The sequence below is a fragment of the Mercenaria mercenaria genome, chromosome 11 (assembly GCF_021730395.1).
Source record: "Mercenaria mercenaria strain notata chromosome 11, MADL_Memer_1, whole genome shotgun sequence".
In the NCBI taxonomy this organism is placed as follows: Eukaryota; Metazoa; Mollusca; class Bivalvia; order Venerida; family Veneridae; genus Mercenaria; species Mercenaria mercenaria.
The window spans coordinates 61,842,078-61,859,140 of record NC_069371.1 but is presented as its reverse complement, the minus strand read 5'-3'; the positions used below and the strand labels follow the sequence as shown (position 1 = coordinate 61,859,140).

General features: G+C 35.3%; 1 protein-coding gene and 1 pseudogene across 1 annotated transcript; one reads left to right on the top strand and one right to left on the bottom strand.

Annotated features, from left to right (window-relative positions):
- The first annotated feature begins 269 nt into the window (after window positions 1–269).
- LOC128546794 (tubulin alpha-1A chain-like) lies at window positions 270–1,812 on the top strand (annotated as a pseudogene).
- A 2,055-nt stretch (window positions 1,813–3,867) lies between these two features.
- Window positions 3,868–13,537, bottom strand: LOC123532790 (uncharacterized). The gene is made up of 2 exons (XM_053518139.1): window positions 13,154–13,537; window positions 3,868–5,254 (listed from the first exon to the last, which is right to left on the bottom strand). Exons 1-2 carry the CDS (start codon window positions 13,480–13,482, stop codon window positions 3,868–3,870), a joined length of 1,716 nt encoding a protein of 571 aa, XP_053374114.1. The 5' UTR covers window positions 13,483–13,537.
- Between the last annotated feature and the right edge of the window lie 3,526 nt (window positions 13,538–17,063).

Sequence of the window (17,063 nt, the reverse complement as noted above, 5' to 3'; positions counted from 1 at the left end):
GCTGCTCAGCTGCTTACTTCTATCTGCCGGGCTATTAGACTTCAAGTCTGTATTCCGCCATTGATTCAAATCTGTAATTTTGACGTCTTTCTAATGCCACTAAACATTATAACGCCGGAAGAAAAACAACGAAAGGCGATGGTAGGAGAGTAGGATTGTAGGATAGCGATGGTAGGATGGTAGGATAGTGATGGTAAGATAATAAGGTGGTGTAATGGTAAAATAACGATGGTAGAATTGATTATGAATATAACAGTATTTCGTATTAAGGTGCAACCAAACAAATTAATAACAAACTCAAATTTGCCTGCTGGGAGTTGTACTGTCTTGAGCACGGTATCCAGCCTGACGGTCAGATGCCCAGTGACAAGACCATCGGAGATGATGATGATTCTTTCAACACCATCTTCAGCGAGACCGGCGCTGGCAAACACGTGCCCAGAGCTGACTTCGTCGACTTAGCACTAACCGTAGTCGGTAAGATGAGCCACTAAATTTTATATAACATAATCAAAAGAATCGACGCAGTCCGTGAGACTATTCGAAAATAGTTCCGTCAAACAGATTTCAGCCATCAGATGCTGGTCTTGACGGAATATGCCCAGGTTTTACGAGATTGTGCTCTTGTAATGACATGTTTCTTTTTATATAATTCAATAAAATGTAATTATTTGATACTTTTGTAAAACAAACACGTCTAATATTATGTCAGAATGCAGACGAAGAGTATTTAGATAATCACTAAAATTCATATTTTCTAGCAATGGTAGGTTTCATAAGAGCATTTTCAATTGATATATTCGATGGAAACCATACGCTATTTATTACTTGATAAATGTTTGTTCTGTGGACTTGTAGCAATCTATTCTTACAGACCTTTACTTTTCTTCTTCCAGATGAGGCCCGTACCGGCACCTACCGCAAGTTGTTCCACCCCGAGCAGCTCATCACTGGCAAAGAAGATGTCGCCAACAACTACGCCCGTGGTTACTACACCATTCGTAAGGAAATTGTCGACCTTGTCCTCGACAGAATGCGTATATTGGCTGACCAGTGTACCAGTCTCCAGGGATTCCTCATATTCCACTCCTTCGGTGGTGGTACCGGATCTGGTTTCACCTCCCTCCTTATGGAACGTCTCTCAGTCGACTACGGAAAGAAATCCAAGCTGGAATTCGCCATCTACCCAGCTCCACAGATCGCCACTGCCGTCGTTGAACCATACAACTCCATCTTGACCACCCATACCACCCTGGAACACTCCGACTGCGCCTTCATGGTCGACAACGACGCTATCTCCGTTGCCGAAATCACCAACGCCTGCTTCGAGCCAGCAAACCAGATGATGAAATGTGACCCACGTCACGGCAAGTATATGGCTTGCTGCATGTTGTACCGTGGTGACGTCGTCCCCAAGGATGACAACGCCGCCATCGCCACCATCAAGACCAAGAGAACCATCCAGTTCGTTGACTGGTGTCCAACAGGTATTAAGGTCGGAATCAGCTACCAGCCACCAACTGTTTTGCCAGGTGGTGACACAAGGTCCAGCGTGCCGTGTGCATGTTGAGCAACACCACTGTGATCGCCGAGGCTTGGGCTCGTCTAGACCACAAGTTCGACTTAATGTACGCCAAGAGAGCTTTCGTCCACTGGTACGCCGGAGAGGGTATGGAAGAGGGTGAGTTCTCAGAGGCTGGTGAAGATTTGGCTGTCCTCGAGAAGGACTACGAAGAGGTCGGTGTTGACTCCGTTGAGGGTGAGGGCGAGGAAGAAGGCGAGGAATATTTAGCACTTCCCCATAAGCAATGAACTATTTTTAAAAAGTGGAATAACATCGTCCCAGGATAGAGAAGAAATAAAAGTAAAATCAGCATAAAATCTATTGATTTTACTTGTTATTTGTTGTTTACAGCTTATGAAAGAAAAAGTTTTAAAATGAGAAGAAAATAAAGATTATAAAAACAAAACTGTTTGCTTTGTACTAAATCAGTCTTACAGATCATGTGGAATCTTAGCAGCCTAGGCGACAATTAGACTTTTACCAACTGAACAACGCGCACTTATATTATCTATTGTTATTGTCATCGAAATTGGATAATTTAACATGTGACGTCACATATATTTAAATAATGCATATATCATACAAGATGAGCCCAAAACGTATCCCGTCCCAAGTTATAAAAAAATGCATTTAGAAGAAAATCTTATAAAGTCCTCATATATCCCCGTCCCCTAACCGTTTCTTACCAAAATGTAATCGAACTTCAGATTCTAGTGTTAAAAGTGCATTCCAAATGTCACATCAAAATCCGAATCAGTCAATTCCGCTTAATGTTTATTCTCTGTCCTGTCTCTGAATATATCGGTAACGAAAAATGTATTTTTTCTCCAAGTCTACTAACCAATCATACATTTGAACTTACATCATGTGACGTTTATGCCCCTGTACACTTTGTCCTTAAAGCTCAGATCAATAAAATCTGTGAAAGGATCATCAATATAACCTTTGGAAGGATCTTTTGGAAGCATAGAACGCAACCAAACAGCATAATAGCAGACTCGGTTTGACTGAGTCTGTTGATGAGAGGTAATGAAATGTGCAACACCCCTCACGCTCATCTCCACCCCACATCCTCGGTACCGACTCAAACGGAATTCTATTACAGTTGAACGAAAATAATCCATGATCCCAAAGTACCAGAAAATATTATAACACAGAGTCCAAGAACGTGGAGACTTAGACCAAGTATTGCTCTAAACCCATTTAATGAGATGTAGCTTTCGACAGAGCAGCATACATTTTACAAATTTTGTCATACATCCAACGTACAAAAAAATAAATTTTAAGAAAAACAAATGATAAAAAATGATTATTAGAATCTTACATAGAATCACATGAAACAAAATCACAGGATTAACAGATCTGTTTTCGTCGTTTTTACCCAAAACTGAGGGATATTTGATGACTCTGGGTCAAATACTTTATGAGATATGCACAAAAAATATTCGGACAAATGCTCTTGTGGACAGACGGATGGACAAGGGCAACTCTTAAGAGACTGCCCTTCAAAAAAAAAATGCGGGAGCGGGGCCCCAAAAATCATTGCGAGATCAACCTTAAAATGCAAAAATGACATCTGTGAGCTAAAATAGATCTTACAAGAAGGTTGAGATTTCTAGAGATAAATTCATGCAAGAAATAATTATTACATGACCTTTTATATAAATCGGCGGTCCATAGCTTGTGATATTAACCGGTCTATAGTTCATGAGTAAATTATTTTCGTCGGAAGTAAAATCTTGAATAAAATATATGAAAATTTATTTCCTGTATCATGTAATGGAACACCTACTGAATGGATTGCGTATTTGCCCTCGGTCTCATTAAATAAGTGTATAAAATCCATAGTAAACATTGACGAGGTACAAATAGGTTTGACATGCGCTTTATCGTCCATGCTTATGTCCGAATATGTATCAGCAGAAGACACCAGTTCTTTGTGAAAGACGAAAAGGCGGAACGTGCTCGGATTCTTACATTCAACAAATCGTAACACATGCTTTATATTTTAAAAACTTAAGTATCTTTTTTACTGAATCAGGACTTTTTGATCAAATTGGGTTTTGCAAAATGCCACGTACGAACGCACTTCTAAAGGCAAAATAACTTTCTTTTATTCCTGGCTGAATGCAATATTATTACTATTTATTTCAAGTTTCATTAAGCATGATTTCCTGAATGTAGGGAGACTGAAGAAACGGGAAAATGACCCTTAAAGGCATCCGTAAGAACTATTAGTATATTATCTACAAGAAAATGTTTTGTAGTAATATGTACAGTATGAACTGTTCACAAAATTTCATTTAAATGAGCTCATACACTTCAATCTCATTTGTGATACGACGACCTACGATCAGTTTTGAATTGAATGAATTGTAACAGATAGATGTACATCTTTTCTCGTTACTATTTGATTTCAGTACCTCTCCGATCATCTCGCAGTCAGGCCCGAATTGTACGATATTTTTAGAGCTATATCCACAAACAAGTACACTTCCATTGTCTGTTACAGACGCATCTTCGGCAGAGTTTACTTCTGGGCCACTGAATGTCCCTAGTACCTGGCCCGTTCTGTCCATAGAAATAAGACCATAAGTCCTATCAGCAACATAAATCTTACCACCGTCACCACTTACCACTATACTGTATATACTGTCAAAAAGCGGTTGTCCCGACTGGATCTTGGTTAACTGGTGAAGCATTGTTCCTGTTGTAGTATATTCATAAACTGATTCCTTGTCTGTAATATACAGATGTCCGTCAACATATGCTAGTCCTTTGCATGTATGACCAGGTTTTATCTGTCTGGTAACTGTCATTTTGGGTTGAAGAGAAACAAATTTAACTCCAGCACTCTGACAACTTACAGCAACTTCTTGGTTACTTACAGCACATACTTGCCGTGGGCGAGCAGATAGATAACAGGAATCAGTTACAGTGTAGTTGATACTTTCTACACGTTTTAGTTTCTGGTTATTGGAATCAGCAAGTACTAGTGTTCCATCTTCAAGAGCACAGGCACTAACAATGTAACATGCTTTACTGTCTGATGGGACCTTGACATTATATTTCTTTTTATCTTTAATCTGAAAAAGAGTTTTGCTGTCCTTTTGTAATTTCTTACTATCAGGTGTAGGTTGAATTTTCCTAACATCACGTTGTGTAACCTTGCCTAGGCCAGTCATTTCATTCAGCAGTTTCGACAACGTCTGATCCTTCTCAAACTCTATATCAACAGTCTGGTAGGATGTGTTACATTCATCAGCACGTTCCCTGACTTTGGAAGCCACATTCTGACCTTTCTTTGTGCTGACAAACACTTGTGATATGTTGTTACCAGTTGATGAAACCTTTTTTTTAGCAGACGAGATGCTGGATTTCATAGACTGTAACACAGAAATATTCTGATCAGTCATATTTTCCACGGGTTGAAACATATCTGCTGACTTTTTCATAGAGTCCTGTTTAAGTTTATCAATTCGCTGCTTAGTTTCTTCTGCAATTTTTTCAATTTTCTCAAATACGTCTGTCCTGTTGTTGGAAAGCCGTTCTTTTTCTCGTTGGAAAATGCAAAGTTGCTGGGTAACTTCATCCTCTGTTGCTTCTAGTGCTTTCAAGACATCTTTAAGATTAGGTTTGTTGGTGTTGTTCTGGATGTATTCGGGGATATAGAAGATCTCTTTACATAATCTGAAAAAAACAGAGATGGTCATATAATAATATCGACTTTCACCGCCGAGTTAATTCTAATGGCCTGTTTTAGCCCATGTGTTGTTCAGAATGTACATATGGTTGTGTAAAGTTGGCTATGAGACCGACAATCGTATATCCTATTTCAAAATTGTTTAGGTCTTACAATGACATTTCTTGTAGACCACATGTCTGCAAAAGTAGTTAAACAGTCAATGTAGACCCAGGCTTGCAGTCGTAGATCAACATATAATGTAAACGCAGCTTTGCAAAATAGATCCACATTTAATGTATACCCAGGTTTGCAATCGTAGATCGGTATTGAATGTAGCGTAGATCGGCATTGAATGTAGACACCGGTTTGCAATCGTAGATCGACATTCAATGTAGACCCGGATTTGCAAACAAATATTCAATATTAAAAACCTTAGGTCGTAGATCGACATTCGAAAAGTCGACTTCAATTTTCAAAATTATTCGGATCGTAGGCCGATATTCAATTTAGACGCAGGTCCGCAAGCGCAGATATCGGTCATTAAAGCTCTAGATTGTAGATCGGCATTCGATAAACTTCAGATCGAAGATGGGCATTTGAAAATTGTCCAGGTCATGGAATGACATTCGAAAAAGTCCGGGACACAGACCGACATCCACTGCAGACCCAGGTTTGAAATCGAAGATCTACATTTAAAAAAGGTCCATCTTGTAGATCGACATTCGAAACACACTCCGGGAGAACTACGTTCCAACGTAAGTCATGTCTCAACGATATGGTGTAATAACATCTCGATGGCGGCTGGTACGGTATCGCTCAGTATGACACAGCTGATATAATTTTCATGTTAGAATAATTACTTTGATTACATTTACTTGTGTCTTTGCATGAACATGTATTCAGATTGTTAAAGTAATTGCATAAAATGATCAAAACATTTAGATTTTAAAAACATTCGTCTATAATTGAGTAAAATGAAGTATTTTGCTATTTTCCACAATAAAAAATATATTTCACGCTTTCAAAAACAATAGTTACAGACATGCAATGATCAATTAAATGCAATTCCAGTATTAATCTTAGAAATATATTCCTGCAACTGCTTTATCAAAAAAAAAAAACACTCAATATTTATCTAATATCATATTCCTCACTCTAACCAGGAAGGTCTAATACGGTCGTTGTAAGTTAAAGTAAGCAAAATCTAATATGGCGACCTACAAATGTTCTTTTTGTTTTAGTTTAGGTAGACATAATCAAACAATGTGCAGAGTTTGATTTAGTTCTATTATGTGAAACTCGATAAAATAGCAAAAAAAAAAAACAACTTAAGATCGACAAAAATATGAAAAAAAAAACAACCATCGAGTCTGCAGAACAACTATTGTTTTTTTCTTTTTTTTTTTTTACAAAATCAATTTCTTTTGATTTCTCTGAGCATGTTTCCATTAGAAATATTGTTTTCTGTAATAAAAATTCTTAGATTTTAAATTTATGCATTTATGCTAGTTATTGTACTATACTGAAATACATGGTAGGAGTATGGAAATTTTGAAAACGTTCAAATAAGCATCATATCTGAGGGCGAATAAAACTGAAACAGTGCTGGTGACCTGGTATTTTTATTTCATTTTTTAAAATATCATAACATGATCTTGTAATACAGAACATTTCATCAAATTCTATTACAATATAATTTTTGCAAAAAAAAAAAAATCACGAAACTACCGCAAGCGTCTTCAACTCTATAAGAAGATATTTTGAAAGGATATCTATTGCAACAAACAAAATCTTTTCATAAGAAGTAAGGTAAAAAGTAAACTATACAGGGTTTCAGTAAAATCATACGATCTAATAAACTGTGAATTTAAAAACAGCGAGGGAATTAAACAGATGTAGTAAAATAGCGAAATGATCACGAATAAATGCTTGAATCACTGCGAACATAGATTGGAGGGAAGAAAAAAATAATTGAATGAGATTGTTGAAAAGCAAGTTTTATTTTGTTTTTTAGAGAAAGGGGTGCAGTAAATTGCAAATTTGTCTGAGATTAAAATAAATGCTTATCTGTTCATGACTTTCAATTTAAATAAAGGAAAAGTGTGATTCAGTAAAACGCAAATGTAAAAGAGATTCGAGTTACTGCACAACTTTCATGAATTGAGTTTGAAAAAGAAAAGTAAAAAGGTGATGCATTAAGCTGCAGAAGTATGACGAATCTTAGTAAATGCACAAGTTCCATGAATTTAAAAGGGGCAATGGGAGATAAAACCAACGCAAAATAATGAAATTTTCAGTAAATGCAAGTGTTTAAGAAAAGGACGAGGGAGAAAGAAATACAGTATAGTATTAAAAACCTTAAACTTTCAGGTTCTCTACCAACTTTTAATGTACAATGTTAACATTGAAATGCATAACATGTTTATTTTTAAAACTGAATGTATGAGTAACGTTTCAGTTGAACAACACTGTTGTGTAGGAGTCACCGACAACGCTTACAATATTCCTTGGTATTTAAAATAAATGAAAGTATTTCTTCAGGGAACACCTGAAGATACTTGTTTCTATTGCAGAGCATTAACTAAACGTTTTAATTCATGCTGAAATTGTATAATTATATGATTGTATGCATCCATTTTAAAGACTTTTATTCCAGCCTGCGTAAGACTATAATGTAAAATGATAGCTTAGCTTGTGAACGACAAATACGTTTGTCATACAGATTTAAGGTGACAGGGGAGCGTTTTTCGGCAAGAAGCAAATCCACAATTCGCAATGTTTTCCTTTATAGTTTACTAGTACAAAAAGAGCAGTACTTCTGCTTTACATTGTGATATTGCACTAAGGTAGGCTTCAAAATGAAACCATTAATTCTGACCCATGTGGTCAACTTTAAAAGGAGTAGACATTAAAGTCTACCCTTATCCACTTTTAAAATCAAGAAAATTTGAGCATATTTTCCGTACTCCCAACACATGCCATATACAATCGTTTGTAAACTGTCCTACAATTACACCGGGTTTTCATATAAATCAACCCTTAAGTTGTAAAGCCATGCTAAACAAAGTGTTTGTCAGCCACCAAGTTTTAGGAGAAAAAGCAGGCCAAAGACAGTTACTGTCCGTTTTGCTGCAAAAACACTAGATTCGTTTAAATCTGCCTCCAGAAATAATGACTCACAAAATTTATGGATCTAGGTGTAGCCAAATATTCGCATCTGCTATTTATATATGTAAGTACACATTGAATTTTTGTAGAATAAGCTTTCAATAATTAAAACATTAATATTAATACACTTTGAACAAAGCTACCATAAATGTTTTAAAAATCGACGGGGCCATAATTCGAAACTGCTCCCCTGCGACCTAAATTGTTGTATTGTTGTACCTTGATCAGACATCATCCAGTCATTTATGAAAGTGTCCAAGAAATGGTCTCGACGTAAAGAGAAAATAAAATGTACATAGTTTTACGAATTTTCTACAATTTAAAATGATGATTATGATGTTGAGACTTTGCAACACTCCTATGTGAGACGTTGTCACATATTTTCTGTTATCGTTGCGGTCTTGCAACATTTATTTAGCTTACATAAGTTTATTTGTAACTAATTCGTTTTATCTGCTGTAATACCTTTCACACATTAAACTCACCTTTTCAGTTATGAAAAAGTAGAATCAATGCTTTATTGATATAGATGTTTATTTTGAACCCTGAAGAAGGCTAATGTAGACGAAACGTTGGTTAAAATTAAGTGACTTGTTTTAAAAAGGTTTTTTTTTCTAGTTTTGACTACTTTTAATACTTATATTATTGCACATAATAAATGAATCAACAAGATCGTACGGAGCGACATCATAACAATCGTCGTTGAGATGTTGTCACATGTTATCGTTCAGACTTGACTTACGTTGGAACGTAGTTTTCCCTGAGTGAAACAGTTTAAGTTGTATATCAATACTAAAAAAGTTAAAGTCGTAGATCAACATTTTAAAAATGCTTAGGTCATATACTAGTATCAACATTCGAAAAAGGCCAGGTCGTAGATCAATATTCGGAATTGTTCAGATTTTAGGTTAACATTCAACGTAGACCCGGGAGATCAACATTCGAAAAGGTGCAGATCAAAAATAGACATTAAAAATTGTTCAGCTCGTAGATCAATATTCGGGAAAGTCTATGTCGTGGTTAGGTTTTTTTTTAGTTCAGAATTTGAATTTTGATTCAAGTCTGCGTTCAAAACTATCCAGGTCATAGGCTGAAATTCTTATAGACACAATCAGCAATCATACTGTTGTTCAAGTGTAAGTATTTACCATTCCATGTAAGGTTATTGGTTTAGATTATGGGACTTGGTCCATATTAAGTATAGGTTAATAAATGGGAGAGCGGTGCCTTTGAGTGATAATGGCCCTGGCAAGGTGATAATAGCCCGCTTCTTCCAGGGCCATTATCACTCAAAGGCACCGCTCTCCCATGTATTTACCTGTTTATTACAAGTTTACCTATAACATAGTAAGAATTGTTTTTGTGTCATTTTTATGGATAGGCCTACTTGCATCTTCTAGCACAATAAATTTCAGCTTTTCAGTTTCTATATTATTTGTATAAGGGTCTATTTACTGCGGAAAATCAAATACCTGGGAAGTTGTACTTTCTTGCTTATTGCATCATTCAGGGATAAAAATACAGTATTTCACGAAGAATACACGATGTTACGCTCAAGATGATAAAATAAAACGGAAATATTCGCCGTTTTACCTCCACGAAACGCCATGACGTCATTTCTGTTTACGGACGTTAATTCCCCGCGCTAACGCCAGGGCCATTATGATAATGTGATAATGCATGACGCAATGCGATAACGGGAGAATTTTCAGCACAAATTTGTTACTATTTATAGGTACTCATATAATAATGAACATTTAAACTGAGAACGACGAACATTGACAAATCCTACTTTGTAAGCAATTTCATACTTATGAACAGTTTATTTATTCAAAATGTAGGGATAATACACGTTTTTTGTGTATTAACGTCTGCAGAAGCCCGCGGGATTGTTTGACCGAAGGTGATATACGATATGCACAGTTTCATTACAATATTTGCATATTCAGCAGAGACAGGGTAAAATGGAAATTAAGAAATCTAAATTTTAGACGAATACGAGAAGAAATCACATATTCTAACACGACCCGATTCATTTTCCTATTAAACTAAGAAGGCTGGAAACAGTGAATTATTAAACATTCTAACATGGCTCGATTTGATTTCCAGTTAAACAAAGAAGAAAATCAAGCTCTATATATTCTGCAATAAACAACGGTTGACGCGCGAGAGCATTATGACGTCAATTATGACGTCTAATTGCCGCATGACGTCTGATACATTACTCCTCGCGTAAATGAAGTCTAGCATAATATTTATTTAAATATATCAATGAGCATGTCAGAATGAAAACAATCAAGGCCTTCTTGTGATTTATCGTCTAATTTACCACGGTTCATCGTTCAGATGCTTCAGTATTTAACCACTCGGGCTAACGCCCTCGTGGTTCAATTCCTACGCATCTGAACTCTGAACCGTGATAAATCAGACGATAAACCACGCGAAGGCCTTAATTATCTGTTAAACAATTCACTGTTCTGACGTTACAACTATTACGTCATAGCGTGAAACGGCGTAGCGGCGCGCTGGAAAAGAAACCGATTGAAAATGGGCAAGTATTTAATGAATGCCAACAAGGATGTACTTTAACTTTTGGTAACGTGTTAGAATCGAAATAATATATCTCATTTAGTGATTTGCTCTTGAATAAATCACTGTTTGTCGTTCAGATGCGTAGTATTATATCACTCGGGCTGCGCCCTCGTGATATAATTCCTTCGCATCTGAACTCCAAACAGTGATTTATTCAGCGACAAATCACCGGGGAGATATATTATTTCTTAAATAACTGTACCGAGTACACCGTTATCAGCTCTTTGCTCAATGGGCAGTTTATTGCTTGACTGGGGCAGTTTTGTTTATAACCGTTCTAACATCAGAAATCATCTATGTTTGAACTTTTTCAAAATGTGATATTTAAAAGGGAGTTAATGATTTTACAAGATATGAAACATTATGCTAGAAATATATCTTTATGGATTGATTTATTTCCAAATGACATATTCTAAGTAGATATATTTTATAATTGAATATACAATCAAACTATAAAGTCAAACAAACTTTAGAACAGAAACTATTTCAAATCATTATGATATATCCAAATGTCGACCTACGACCTAGACTTGTTTGAATATTGATCTACAACCTGAACTTTTTCAAATATTGATCTACGACCTGGACATCTTCGAATATCGATCTACGACTTTAATATTTAAATGTCGATCTACGACCTTCACATTTGTAAATGTTAATATCTACTACCGGTACTCAATGCCGATCTACGAATTGGACTTTTTCGAATATTTATTTACGACCTGTACAATTTCAATTATTATACCTCTCTTTTGTCTACAATGATAAAATCCCATTACCTGAGAAAGAGATATTTTGACTATCAAAAACTTTTTCAACCTTTTTGACACGTGACCAAACGAAAGTGACTGTCAGGTCATGTGACCGCGCTGATATTTTAAATGTCATATAAGGGCAATTAACTGCTTCAATTTTTTAGCCAAATGATTGTCTCCCTTGTACATTATAGTGGTGACGTCACTATTCAATGTGTACACAGGAGATTACCGCGCTAGAATTAAATGAATTAAAAACATTTTAAAACTTTTTTTTTGTACTAAATTTTGTTCGGTATAATAAAATATATTTCATATGGCAGTGTGTGTGTGTGACATTGATATTGTCAACCCTCGAAACAGAATGTCACCACTCAGCTTTCGCCTCGGGTGGCATTCTGCCCTCGGGTTGACAATATCAATGTCAAACAGGCTGCCATATGATATTTATATAATATTGATCCATGATCTAGACATCTTTTAATGTTGGTCAGTCCGACCTGGACATTTTCCTATGTCAAACTTGGGTTTTTCAAATGTAGATCTACGACTTGGACTTTTGAATGTCGGTCTACGTCCTAGACTTTTCAAATGTTGATCTACGAGCTAGAGTTTTTTAAATGTTTGTCTACGACCTCGACCTTGACATTGAATGTTAATGTACAACATGTATCTTTTCGAATGTCGATCTACTATTTTGAATTTTGATTCATGTCCTAGACTTTTCAAACGTCGTTGAACACTTTTTCAAATGTCGATCTTACATTCTGGCCTTTTTTGTATGTCGATCAGTGATCTATATACCTTTTTGAATGTTGATTTGCAATTGCACATCTGAGTCTACATTGAAAATCGATCTATGAGTGGAACAATTTTAAAAATGAATTTTGATCTACGACTGTGGCTTTTTTTTTAAATGTTAATCTACGACCTAGATTTTACTGAATGTTGATATGTGATTGCAGACCCGAATTTTCACTGAATGTCGATATATGACCGCAGACGCGAGTGTACATTGAATTTAGATCTACGACTGCAGTCCCGTGTCTACTTTGTATGTCGATATACGATTTCAGACCTTGTCAGATGTACAATGAACGCCGATCTACGACATAAACCATTTTGAAACTGAACGATGATCTACGATTGCCGATCTCATAGCCTCAAAAACTTTTTTACAAGGCTAATAAACCGCTTAAAGTTATTGAAAGATCTAAATTTTTATTGAACAGTTGAATGGTGATAAGATATACCTCTAAAGTACAGATACGTTATCAGTAGGCCTATATCTCTGTCTATACACGTTTTAACATGACCGACATACTTCGCAATATTGATTTTTATTATATTGAAAATGATTATAACTTCTACATAAACTTATGCACTTACCCGTGTTCAACAGCCATACATGTAGAGCAGCCGACATCATCATGGTTTTTACAGTACATATCCACAGGTTTATGATTATGTTTGTCACATCGCTCGGTTGGTACCACTGGCAATGCCTGGCTGGTCCCATGTTGAAATTGTCTCTTGTCTAGAATCGTATGTCCAGATAGGGCGGGAATATCCTCATGAAACTTGACACATATCGAACAGTAATAATCCGAACAGTCAACACAGTATTTGTCGGCTTCTTTGTTTATATGCTTACGTTTACAAGGCGAACAGAGAAAACCAAACGTTTCATCAGAAAGCCTGTCTAAACTGGTCGCCATTTTGTTAAACTTTAACCGTTATGTTTATACTTCCTCTTTCGCTTTTAAAATATATATCTCTAAGGAAGTGGTCTCTCTCTTAATCTCTAAATATTGAGAGAGAAAGGAAAGAGAGAGAGAGAGAGAGAGAGAGAGAGAGAGAGAGAGAGAGAGAGAGCAATAATTAAATTAAAGGCCCACCATGACCTAGTGCCTACTTTTTCTACCACATGAATTTCATGCAAATCATTTTGATAATACCGGTATAATACAGCTAAATTCTACAAGATGACAGGTGGAAAATTTAGGCCCTCCCTGAATTGATGTGTTTTCAGAACTTCATTTGCAAACTTATTCAGCCATTCTCTTTTCAGTATAGTTTTATAAACATGTATTAATTACTATCTGACATTGTAGAAATAAAGTGTGGTTTAAACTCACCTTAATACACAAACTACTGTGCATACCACTACATAATTTAATAATATATTTAGACATTTAACACATTCTTGTCCGTATATATGTCCCTGTCAACTTGTAACTAGATACTTGTTATTTCTCAAAGCATATATAATTACCATCATGAAAATACAAAAGAATACAATTATTTTGTGATGCGTCTTTAAGCTTTGTTCAACGTAATTCATCTTGAATTGAACTTTTCTGAAATTTATTAATGCGTGCACAAAATACATTTTAGAGAGCTTTGATTCTGATTACGCGTTCGTCACTTCATTTATAGAGCAATGTCATTCATTTAATGATCAGTAATTTTAACTTGAATTAGATGCTGGTATAAATTGCCACCGTTTTGTACCTATTTATTAATAGTTTCAACCAGGAATCAATAGATTTAACCTTTCTGGATAACAATTATTACACTATTCAAATGATTTTAAGCTCTGTCTAATTGTTTTTAAGTTGTGTACAAATGGTATGAATAAAAGCATGCATTAATTCATTTGCAGAATGATACGCGTGAAAATTATTAGAAGTGAACGTTTGTTTGATCCTACCGAACATAAATTGAATTACAGAGATGTTGAAATGAATGAATTGCTGACTTGGCGTTCCACATAGATTTCAACATACAAACCCATAAATGATTTCAACAGAGGTTAAAATGATACTCTCACATGATATGAGTCTCTCTTTAATTATATATTTCCCGGTACAAATTGTATGAATTATTGTGCGCAGAGAGGTGCAAAACATTTAATGCGCATAAGATAAATTAAGAGATATACTAGACTCTAATTCAGGAACCATTACTTCAAAGTATTTATGTAAACATAAAATTAACATGTTTGCACTGTGTATGAGCAGTACTCTGTGTTGGATTAACAATAAAACACACCTAATACATTTATAGCTAAGCACAGTATAAACGTGTACTACCACTAAAACAGAAAGTTTTTATCAAGTGACTGTTATACGTGACATTTAATTAAATTCCTTTCATGAGAACTTTTCAACATTTTAAGTTTATATCTGCAATATTTACCATCAACTATTTATGTGAAAGACGCGCATTAGATATCTTTAAAGAGGTTTAATGTAACTTCAAGTATTTAGATAGGGGTTTAAATGAATAGTGTTTTGCTAACCTGACGTTACATACGAATATAGATAGTAGTGTTTAATTGAGTATTCCAGACTTACTACATGTCATGTATTACAACACCGATTCATACAAGTGGCAAAGTGAGTGCAAAAGATGTAGACTAATAGATTCAATGTACATATACTAGCTTGAGTTGTCATTCTTTGAAAACACAGATATTGGTATATCTATAAACCTAGTTTTTTGTATAATATGTTTTGCTTAAATGAAGCAATTAGAGTCTTATGTTCTATTTGTATTTAAGTTTGTGTTTGTGTTTGATTTTACGGCGAATTGACTCAAAAGGGATCATTTATAACCAAAATAGTGTTCTATGACTGTTCTCGGCTTAAAGTAAAAAACAGCAAGTCACATTCTAATTTCAATGATGTACCTCTGCGAAATGTTTCAGCTTAATTGTAAAAGAACGCTGTTGCAAAGGTTTTTTTCTTATTCAATATATTTGTTCTACACAAACAAAAAAATATATATGTCTATAACACTGATAATGAAAATTAATAAGATCTTGAATAAATTGTATAAGTTACTGTATTTATCTTTTACACAAAATTTGTACTAACACAAAAAAGAGAACTGTGCATTTTTTCTTCGTTTTTTTCTGGTTGCTATGACAACAAGTATTTACAAAGTATGACCAAAATGTACACTTTGATAAGTTTGATGTCTTCGTGAAACATGGTTCAAAATATATAATGCCATGTAGATTACATGCACACTGTTTTTATTTGTCCGTTTTTCTGTCCATTTGTCCATCAGTTATAGATGTTGATTTGCTGTCAGTTAGATAAAGAAATATTCTAATGAAATTTTGCTCATATCTAGAAGTGAATACGGAAACACAAACAAGTTCAAATTCACTTGTATGTCTGTTTATTCGTCTGTCTGTCTTCTAGTCAATCACTGAAAATGTTGTATATAACGTTTTACTCATGAAACCCGGTAGTGTATCCTATTCATTTTGTTAACACTAAAGGCCGGTTAATTGCACGCAAACCATCACTCTTTATCCCCACCATGTTCATCGAACTTATTCCTTTATGACAGGCGATACTGACAATATATGCACGCTTTTATTATTTAGTTGCAATGCTTTCAAAGTAACAGTATATAGAATATTCAGGCCTATTTAATACAACCCAGTTTAAATCCAGTGCAACTCAGCTACATAAGATAATTCTTTGGAAGCATAGAACGCAACCATGTAAAATGATAACAGCCTCAATTTGATTACATTTGTACACGAGAGGTAATTACTTACGCCCCGAGCAAAGCTTTCAGACGTTACAATTTTAACTGGACTCCATGATCGAAAAGGACCAGATATAACGAGTGACTCAAAATACGGATAATGTTTTAGGTCTACATCATGGCACTTGCAGACTGATGTTGTAAATATTATAACCGTAACGCAAACAAACAAAATAAAGCCTGGAAAAATAAAAGAAAAATATATTGCGATACCAGTCTGAAAATGCAAGAATATTGCAGGTGATTTATAAATAGTAAGGTCTGTAAACCTGAACAGTGACAAAGAATTAACCGCACCTATAAAACGATGTTCCAGTGTTCAATACTACATTCGTGAACTCAAACTGCACATATAAAACGATGTTTCAGTGTTCAATACTACATTCGTAAACTCAAACTGCACATATAAAACGATGTTCCAGTGTTCAACACTACATTCGTAAACTCAAACCGCACTTATAAAACCGATGTTCCAGTGTTCAACACTACATTCGTAAACTCAGACCGCACGTATAAAACGATGTTCCAGTGTTCAACACTACCTCCGTTAACTCAAACCGCACGTATAAAACGATGTTCCAGTGTTCAACACTACCTTCGTAAACTCAAACCGCACATATAAAACGATGTTCCAGTGTTCAATACTACATTCGTAAACTCTAACCGCACGTATAAAACGATGTTCCAGTGTTCAATACTACATTCGTAAACTCCAACCGCACGTATAAAA

Coding starts and splice junctions, on each gene's coding strand:
- LOC123532790 (XM_053518139.1), bottom strand. CDS start 13,482: ATGGCGACCAGTTTAGACAGGCTTTCTGATGAAACGTTTGGTTTTCTC. Junction 5,255..13,153: donor TGTATGGCTGTTGAACACGG/GTAAGTGCATAA, acceptor TGTTTTTTTCAG/ATTATGTAAAGAGATCTTCT.